This window comes from Psammomys obesus, unplaced genomic scaffold (assembly GCF_907164565.1).
Source record: "Psammomys obesus unplaced genomic scaffold, mPsaObe1.curated_primary_1811, whole genome shotgun sequence".
Taxonomy (NCBI): Eukaryota; Metazoa; Chordata; class Mammalia; order Rodentia; family Muridae; genus Psammomys; species Psammomys obesus.
In genome coordinates, this window is record NW_026589537.1 from 139,973 (window position 1) to 150,654 (window position 10,682).

A 10,682-nucleotide genomic window follows, 5' to 3' on the forward strand; every position below is an offset into this window, starting at 1 on the left:
GCAAAGAATTCTCAGACCTTCAAAGCAGAGCTAACTCCAATTCTCTTCAAACTGTTACACAAAATAGAAACAAGGAATATTAACAAACTCATTCTATGAAGCCAAGGTCACCTGGATATTTCAACCACACAGAGACCCAACAAAAAAGAGAACTTCAGACTTATCTGTCTTATTTACATTGCTGCAAAAATACTCAATAAAAGTCTTTCAAACCAAATCAAAGAATACATAAAAGATCTCATCCATGACCAAGTATGCTTCATCCCAGGTGTGCAGGATTAGTTCAATACTGAAATCCATCAATGTCATCCACCATATAAAACTGAAGCATAAAGACCACATGATAATCTCCTTAGATGCTGAAAAAGCATTTGACAAAATTCAACACCCATTCGTATTTAAAATGTTGGGGAGATCAGGGATACAAGGCATGTACATAACATAATAAAGACAATATACAGCAAGCTTATAGCCAAGATCAAACCAAACAGAGAGAAACTTAAATCAATCCGACTGAAATCCCACTGGGGGCTTTTGTATTTGATTGTAGCCAGAATCTGCTTGTTCCCTTCTACAAGTAAGCACACCATTTCCTCAGAGTTAATGCACCTCTTATTTTGTGTTTAAAAAAATTTAAAATCATATTTTCTTTGTAAATGACCAAATTTACCACAATTAATGAGCGAGGTATTTTGATAACTGATATCTCTAGCTATAACTACTCCCATGTCATGGGGATGATGCACCTGAATCGCAACATCAGTTGTCTCTCTTATCCATTCATTTACTGGGGCTCCTCATGCTTTTAATGGTCTAAGTGCTCTCTTACATTAAGTATTTGCACTCTCATATGTCAAGATCATTATCAACACTTGCCTGGTTTCAGTGTCTGGTATGGCTCTATGTAGAGCTGAACTCAATCTCTGAAAGAAGTTGGAATAGGCTTTCATGGGGCCGTGAATTACCTTAGTAAATGAGTTGGTTGTGTTACCAGGCTCCATAACCATATCCTATGCTTTTAATGCTTCAACACCACATCGTTCAATTACTACATCATTAGATTGAATTTGTTTTGGTAAATCAACACAACAGCCTTCAGCATGCGGCTGATCCTTATCAACATTTTTCCCCCATGTTATATTTGTTGTTCTATTTTCGTGGCTTCATTTCTCCACCATGATAACCATTGTTACTACTGACCAGCCTCTAACACAGCTGACACCAATCTCTTCCAATCTTGAGGGATAAGTCTATTTTGGGTAGCCCACTTGCTTACCATTTGCTTAATCAAACATGAATGTATTCCATACTTTACAATGGTCTCTTTATAAAGCTTAAAATGTATCATTTCTACTTGGACACCATGTCCTCTCACCATCTCACCACCATCATTAGCAATCATATGTTGCACAAAGCCTTGCAAACCTGATGGTGCTTGCATAGCTCCAAAGGACTCCTCTGTTGGTGCACTTGGCTCAACAAAACCCCATTTGCCTTGCCTACTGCTCTTTCAGGCTTCTGGCCTCATGCTGGTGCTGTGGGTACCTGGTAGCAAAAGTGGGTGGAGCAGGGTGGTGCAGTAATCTGCCTTTCAGCCTAACTTGCTTTCCTCTTTCTTTCTGGGGAAAAATGTAATCTGAGACATATGGCCTGAGCCCTTTTGTTTTCCTTCTATGGACACTTCTTGCTTTCCCAGCACTTCAGCCACTATTCACAAACTCTGTAGATAAATAACCCGCTCTGAAATCTTTTCTAGCCCCAGAGAATTGAGTGAACCTTCTGAAATTTCAGCTTTCCTCCCAATGTTTTACCACAAAGAATACATAGATTATGAAGCAAAACAAGAAAACCCCACTCATTTTTTAAACTTTTTTAAATTTTTTATTAATTACACTTTATTCATTTTGTATCCCCCCATAAGCCCCTCCCTCCTCCCCTCCTGATCTCATGCTTCTTCCCCTTTCTGCATGCATGCCCCTCCCCAAGTCCACTGATAGGGGAGATTCTCCTCTCCTTTCTGATCTTAGTCTATCAGTTCTCATCAAAAGTGTCTGCATTGTCCTCTTCTGTGGCCTGGTAATGCTTCTCCCCCCTCAATTGTGATACTTTTACACAATGGAATACTACTCAGCAATTAAAAACAAGGAAATCATGAATTTTGCAGGCAAATGGAGAGATCTAGAAAAAATCATTCTGAGTGAGGTATCCCAGCAACAGAAAGAGACACATATATTCACTTATAAATATTCACTTATAAGTATATATTCACTTATAAGTGGGTACCTGACCTATAAGATAGGATAAACATATTAAAATCAGCTCACCTAAGGAAGATAAAGAAGAAAGAGGACCACGGGTAAGATGATCAATCCATATTTGAAAGACAAAGGGGATGGACATTGGAAGTAGGAGAAAACAAGTAACAGGACAGTAGCCTAAGGTACCAGAAAGACTACCTAGCAGTGTATCAAAGCAGATGCTGAGACCCATAACCAAGCCTTCAGCAGAATGTAGGGAATCATATGAAGGAAAGAGGAATTAGTATAATGTAGAGGGGACAGGGAGCCCCACAAGGTCTAAAAATATCTGGGCACAGGGGTCTTCTCTGGGACTGTTTATCCAACCAAGGACCATGCACAGATATAATCTACAAACCCTGCTCAGACATAGCCCATGGTAGCTCAGTATCCAAGTGGGTTCTCTATTAAGGGGGACAGGAATTGTTTCTGACATGAACTCAAAGTCTGGCTCATTGAGCTTCCCCTACCCCATACCCCCTCCCCCCTGAGGGAGGAGCAGCCTTGCTAGGCCACAGATAAGGACATTGCAACCATCCTGAAGATACCTGATAAGCTAGGGCCAGATGGAAGGAGAGGAGGACACCCTCTCTCAGTGGACTCAGGAGGGGGCAGAGAGATGAGGGAGGGAGGGGAGGATTGGGAGGGAAAGAGGGAGAGGGCTACAACTGGGATACAAGTGAATGTATAAAATTATTTAAAAATAAAAAATATTGAAAAATATTTTCTTGAGTATGCAGATGAGAATGCAGCCTTGATAATACCTTGACTGTGGCCTATGAGAGCCCGAGGGAAGGATCCAGACATACCCTGCTATTGCATCAGCACATATTTGACCTTCTATGCCTTTTCTGTGCAGGTTTTTTTAAAAAATAAAATTTGAACACAAAAGTGTGGGGTGTATGCATTGTAATTTTGTTGACTCATTTCATGTATTGCTTTCTTTATCAGTTCATCATTGGTTTATATTCTATACTATCACACATAAAAAAGAGCTCTCAGAGCTTGGTTTGACACCCATTCTCTTGGTAGATTTACCTCCATCTCTCAGCATGTGTATGTAATTAACAGTTGGTGTGTTTCTTGGGAAAAGCAACAACTGGATACAATTTTAGCCTAGTCCAACAGTCTGTGCATCTGTATTTCTTAGTTTCACATAAGGTTATTAAGAACTGTTTTTAATTTCTATTATCTGGGGGGTCTTGTTAGACTAAATTATTGTTTGTTTGTTTGTTTCCTTTTCCCCTGCTCTTCAACTATATTGGAGTTTTCTGTTTTGCAGAGTTGGACTAGATACTCATGTTATTTCTTGCTAACCATTTCCAACTATTCCAGTTATGATATCAATAATTTTTTGTGCTCTCGCAATTCAGACACCCTTTCCTCTTTCCATTTGTAAAGTATTTTTATAGTATCTTCTGTAGTGCTGTTGTCATGGTCACGGTCATTTCCTTAGTTTGTGATTTTCTTGTAATGTCCTTATTAGTACCTCACTTTAAACTTAAATTTTTCTGGACATAGTTAACTTATTTGGCAATTATCTACTATCAGGATCTATTATCACACACTATGAAAGAAGGAAGGAAGGAAGGAAAGAAAAAAGGAAGAAAGGAAAGAAAAAAGGAAGGAAATTATTCTATAATCTAGAAAAACCAAGATGTGCATACTTCATAAAGTCTCCAAATTTTAATAAAGTTTTCCATCATCATCACTATGTTGGATATTAGGACTCAAACGCTGTAAAAATATAAGTCTCTGAAATTCAAGCAACAGAGTTTGCAGTCATGTGTTACAGAAGGAATACCAAGATAATAACGAGTTCTTTTGTTGCATTTTCATATAAAGTTTTCTCAAACTAAAAGAAATCATAATTGTTGAACCCATAAATTTGTACTGGGCTCTGCAACCTTTTTAATCATGTTTTCAGGCACACATGCGATCACACAGAAAGGGAAGTGTGCAGGGCCAGGGCTCTGTGTGGTGCAGGCAGCCGGTGAGACTCTCAAGGAGGTTTGTGTTGGAGACTGAAGCACTGTGGGAGGATATTCATAATGCTGCTGATAGTAATAAACTGCCAGGTCTTCATCCTGCACACTGCTGATGCTGAGAGTGAAATCTGTCCCAGATCCACTCCCTGTGAAGCGATCAGGAACCCCAGTGTCCCAAGTGGATTCTTGGTAGATCAGCAGCTTAGGGGATTGCCCTGGTTTCTGCTGGTACCAGGACAAATAGTTCTTTTGGTCTTTGCTGTATAAAAGACTCTGACTGGACCTGCAGCTAATGGTGACTTTCTCTCCTGCTGACATAGCCAGGGAGGATGGAGACTTGGTCATCACAGTGTCTGCACAGGCACCTGCAATCAGTGTTAAACAATAAACATGCATATAGACACAAACACAGACTGTAAAAACAGTTGAAATTTGCCTGTTAACAACTTTGTACTATCATGTTGTCAAAGTATTATTATGTAAGAAATAATGAGTCTGGCACAGTCTAAATTTTTTATTTAAAATGAAATAACTCTGCAAAGATTATAAAGTTTTGAGTTTTTCACCAGACACCAAAAGCAGCAGGGATATGAGAACCTGAGTTTGTGACTTCATCTTGCTCACCTTGCTGTCTGATGCAGTTCAGTTCTCACTGCAGAAGCTGGTTTATATATTCTCAGCATCTGGGCTGAGCTGTAGAAGCCCATGCAAAGCAGTCAGCAAATACAAAAGCAAATGCCTGTGCAGTGTCTGTGTGTGTAGCTGGTGTCAATCAAGAGTCAAAAATACTATTACAGGGAATGTGACCAATCACTGAAAAAGATTGCCCTACAGCTCTCAAACAGGAAAGTGTTAGGTGCTCTAATAGCAGAACTGGGTTAAAATCCAAGACATATTTAAATCAATTGACTTCTGTAGAAACATAGCTAGTGCTATACCAGATTAACACTCTTAGGGAATGATAAAATATGTTCAAATACATCACAACACAACAAAAGAAACAGAGTAAGAAAGCATGCCATAAAAGAAAGAAAGGGTAGAGGGGAAAAAAGAATTGAGGTTAAATGTGTTCAATAATATATATTTTAAAAGCCACTGTTATCCTGAAGGCAGAGAACAGGGCTTCAGACATTTGCGGTATTGTTTCTTAAATAAACAACAAACTAAGATTCAAAGAGCAGTCAAGAATTCACTCTGTGGTTATCATGGCAGACATTAACTTAAGACTGATATCAAAAGAACTTTAATTTCAAAGCAAAAGAAACCCAGCAAAAACAACATGTATCCTCCCCACAACATCAGGAAATTGAAAGAGGGGTCTAAATCTGGAGAAATGAAATCAGAAAAAAATGGATTTTTCATGAACTCTTTTCTGTACACCAACTCTGCCATGAGTTTTGTTTGTCTATTACAAATTTAATTATATTTTTAGGTTTTCCTACTTGGGAACAGGGACTATTTTTGACATGAAATCAATGGCTGGCTTTTTGAACTCCTCATCCCCCAAGGGAGGAGCAGCCCTGCTAGTACACAGAGGAGGACTTTGCAGCCAGTCCTGAATATACCTGATAAAACAGGGTCAGATGAAAGGGGAGGAGGTCCTCCCCTATCAGTGAACTTTGAAAGGAGCAGGGAGGAGATGAGAGAGGGAGGGTGGGGTTAGGAAGAAATGAGGGAACTGGATACAGCTGAGATAGAGTTAATAAAATGTAACTAATTAAAAATAAATTAAAAAATGTAAAAAAGCAAGTCAAGGAATCTTAGTTCCTTGTTTAGGAATATGGTTTGTTTGGGAACACAGTTCAAGCATACAGCCTAGTATAGTGTTGAAGACAAACTGGAAGAAGCATGCAGCAGCTGCTCAGATCACATACACATAAGAAGTAGAGTGTGCAGAATGCTAGAGCTTTCCCATTTTATGGAGGTCAATATCCACATGCTGAGAACAGTCTTGCCCAGAGTTATGTTTTCCTAGGTCAATTCAACTAATCAAGATGATCTCTCATAGATATTCTCAGGGGTTAACTTTCATATAGATATCTCACAAGTATGCCCAGAAGCTTATCTTCTAGATGATTCTAGATTCTGCCAAATATAGTCCACTGTAGTCCTAATGCTAATGAAATTTGAGTGAGGAATGGTATGTCATGAATCTCTCCATTATGTTTATTGACATTTGGAAATAAAAGAAACTTGTTGATATAAAATTGACAAGTTTATGAGGTTACATTCTCTGTGAAGTTTCAAAACAAGTGTGTATGCATATATAATTAGCATATATCATACCTCAATCATTTAGTAATTTTTAATATTTTTACTATGTAAGTATTATTTTTATTAATTATAGTTTATTCACTTTGTATCCCCCTGTACCTTCCTCCCTCCTCCCCTCCCAATCACATCCTTCCTCTTCACCAACCTTGTCTCTCTCCCAGTCCACTGATAAGGGAGGTCCTCCTCCCCTTCCCTCTGATCCTAGTCTATTAGGTCTCATCAGGACTGGAGGCAGTGTCTTCCTCTCTGGCCTGGTAAGGCTGCTCCCCACTCAGGGGGAGATAATCAAAGAGAAGCTCAATCCATTCCTGTCAGAGACAGTCCCTGTTCCTATTACTATGGAGCCCACTTTGATACTGAACTGCCATAAGCTACCTCTGTGCAGTGGCTCCAGACCATCTCCATGCATGGTCCTTAGCTGGACTATCAGTCTCAGAAAAGACCCCTGTGTCCACACTTTTTGGATCTGTAACTATCTTGTGGAGCTCCTGTCCTCTCCAGGTCTTACTATCCCCCACTTATTTCATAAGATTCCCTGCACTCTGACCAAAGTTTGCTATAAGTCTCACCATCTGTTTTAATACCTTGCAGGGTAGAGCCTTTCAAAGGCCCTCTGTGGAAGGCTCCTATCTTGTTCCCTGTTTTATCCCTTTTCTGATGTCCATCCTCTTTGCCTTTCTGAATGGGCAATGAGCATCTTAGCCTGAGTCGTCCTTCTTGATTAGATTTTTTTTTTTGGTGTACAGATTTTATTATGTTTATGTCTAATATCCACTTATGAGTGAATATATACCCTTTGTGTGTTTCTGCTTCTGAAATACCTCACTCATGATGATTTTTTCCAGTTCCCACCACTTACCTGCAAATTTCATTATTTCCTTTTGTTTTATTGTTGTGCAATATTCCATTGCGTAGATGTACCACAATTGAGGAATGTATCCATTCCTCAACTGAGGGGTATCTCGGTTGTTTCCAGCTCCTACCTATTACAAATAAATCTGCTACAAACATGGTTGAGGAAATGTTCTTGTTATATACTTGAGCAGGAAACAGCAACAAATTAAGTAATCCAATTAAAAATGGGGTACAGAACTAAGAGAATTCTCAATAGAGGAATATCAAATGGCAGATGAACACTTATAGAAATGCTCAATGTCCTTAGTCATCAGGAAAATGCAAATCAAAACGACCCTGAGATTTCACCTTACACCCAACAGAATGGCTAAGGTAAAAAACTCAAGTGACAGCACATGCTGGAGAGGTTGTGGAGAAAGGGGAAGCCTCCTCTACTGCTGGTGGGAATGTAAACTTGTTCAACCACTTTGAAAATCAATCTAGCACTTTCTCAGACAATTAGGAATAGTGCTTCCTCAAGACCCAGCTATACCACTCTGAAGCATATATCTGGATGCATTTTGAGGCCAAGCTCTGTCTAGAGGTCTCTCTGCCTCCAGTTCCTTTCTTTCCAGCCATGGCTGCTGTTGTTGCTCTGAGCTGAGCTGAGCCAGCCACACTATAAGGAAGCCATGCCTGTGTAACCCTCTTATTAGACTTCAGTGGCATCCAGTTTTGTTGTTAAGTCTCAGGTCTGTTCACAGTAGGCCATCTTTTGCTTCAGGGCCTTGTTAAGAGTCTCTTTTAAAGACACAGTAATTGGCCTGGGAGGTTTTTTTTTTTTTAGACCATGAATTCAGTATTTTTTTTACATTTATTTATTTTTATCTTTTTACACTCTATTAACTTTGTATCCCCCCATAAGCCCCTCCCTCCTCTCCTCCCAATCCCACTCACCCTCCCCCTTCTTCATGCATGCCCCTCCCCAAATCTACTGATAGGGGAGGTCCTCTTCTCCTTCCTTCTGATCTTAGTCTATCAGATCACAACTGGAGTGGCTGCTTTTTCATCTTCTGTGGCCTGGTAAGACTGCTCTCCCCTCAGGGGGAGGTGATCAAAGAGCAGGCCTATCAGTTCATGTCAGAGGCAGTCCCTCTTCCCATTACTATGGCACCCACTTAGACATTAAACTGCCATCGATTACACCTGCACAGGGGTTCTAGGTTATCTCCATGCCTGGTACTTGGTTGGAGTATGGGTCTCTGGGAAGAGCCCTGTGTTCAAATCTTCTGGTTCTTTTGCTCTCCTTGTGGCGTTCCTTTCCTCTCCATAACCTACTATTTCCCATTTCTTACATAAGATTCCGTGCACTCTGCCCAACAGTTGGCCATAAAGTCTCATTGTCTGCTTTGATAGTCTTCAGGGCAGAGCCTTTCAGAGGCCCCCTGTGGCAGGTTCCTAGATTGTTTCCTGCTTTCTTCTTCTTCTGATGTCCATCCTCTTTGCCTTTCGGGATAGGGATTGAGCATTTTAGTCAGAGTCCTCTCTTGATTAGTTTCTTTAGATGTACAGATTTTAGGTTTATCCTATAAGTCTATATGAGTGAGTATATGCCGTGTGTGTCTTTCTGCTTTTGGGACAGCTCACTCAGGATGATCCTTTCCAGTTCCTCCCATTTACCTGGAAATTTCATGATTTCCTTATTTTTCATTGCAGAGTAATACTCCATTGTGTAGATATACTACAATTTCTGCATGCATTCTTCAGTTGAGGGACATCTGGGCTGTTTCCAGCTTCTGGCTAAATAAGGCTGATACAAACATGGCTGAGCAATTGTCCTTGACTTGTGTACTTGAGCCTCTTTTGGATATATGCCTAGGAGTGGTATGGCTGGATCTTGAGGAAGCACTATTCCTAGTTGTCTGAGAATTCACCAGATTGATTTCCAGAGTGGTTGTACAAATTTACAAACCCACCAGCAGTGGAGGAGAGTTCCCCTTTCTCCACAACCTCTCCAACATGTATTGTCACTTGAGTTTTTCATCTTGTTTTAAGGGTTTTTTTTTTATTGCAAATATTTTTAAAGTAAATATTTTTTAATTTTTATTAATTATATTTTATTCACTTTTTACCCCCCTTACAGCTCCTACTCCCTTCCCCTCCCAATCTTCCCCTTCCTCCCCCTTCTCCATGCATGCCCTTCCCCAAGTCCACTGATAGGAGAGGTCTTCTTTTCCTTCCTTCTGATCCTAGTCTATTAGTTCTTATCAGGAGTGGCTGCATTGTCTTCCTCTGTGGCCTGGTAAGGCTGCTCCCCTCTAAACGAGCAGGCCAATCAGTTCATGTTCTACCAGAGATCTCCTACATCTGATAAACACCTTCAGCAAAGTGTCTGGATACAAAATTAACTCAAAAAAACTCAGTAGCTCTCCTGTATACAAAAGACAAAAGGGCTGAGAAAGAAATTAGGGAAACAACACCCTTCACAATAGCCACAAATAACATAAAATACCTTGGTGTGACCCTAACCAAGAAAGTCAAAGACTTGTATTGAGAGACCAAAAGATTAAAAATCAGCTATTATTAGTATTTAAGGCCTGAACTAGCTGGGTGGAGAAGTCTAGGAATGCCCTGAGGGGAAGAACCACCTTACTGCATTCTTTCCCCTCCCACTACAGATACAGTTGCTAGGAAACTGGCCCATCCCCCTAGGGAAGGACACCAGATTATTATTGGCCTGGAGACCTTCCTATAGCAAATCATTTCAAAATGTATCATTTTGACCAATAGATGCTTGCCAGGTAGGAATCGCCCCTGCCTTGGGCATGCTGGGAGTGACCAGAATCTTTAAATCATCCAACTAACCTGAGCACTGGGCACTTGCCTCTCACCACTTTGGCGGTGAGGGGTGTGGGCCCAAGCTGCAGCTTGTCATGATTTATAATAAAAAGAACCTCCTGTATTTACAGCAGAGTCTAGTTATTACTGTTCTTTGGGGGTTCGTGAGCTGGGCAGAACCGTATGAAAATTTCCAGTCTCTGAAGAAAGAATTAGAAGACAGCAGAAGATGGAAAGATCTCCCATGTTCAAGAGCTGGCAGGATTAACATAGTAAAAATGGCCATTTTACCAAAAGCAATCTACATATTCAATGCAATTCCCATCAAAATACCAACACAATTCTTGACAGAACTTGAAAGAAAAATTCTCAACTTTATATGTTTTTTTAGGTTTTAAGTTTGGGTTATTTGACTGGGAGCTTAATTATGTTAAAGTATGATTTAAACGGT

At 40.1% G+C, this 10,682-nt stretch overlaps 1 gene segment (V, D, J or C); it reads right to left on the minus strand.

Annotated features, from left to right (window-relative positions):
• LOC129675103 (immunoglobulin kappa variable 4-1-like) overlaps positions 1 to 4,900 on the minus strand; it is a 30,276-nt gene extending 25,376 nt beyond the window's left edge. Inside the window, 2 exon segments of the V gene segment in view lie at positions 4,331 to 4,650; positions 4,852 to 4,900. Of these exon segments, the coding sequence occupies positions 4,331 to 4,650; positions 4,852 to 4,900 (369 nt within the window).
• Positions 4,901 to 10,682: the final 5,782 nt, after the last annotated feature.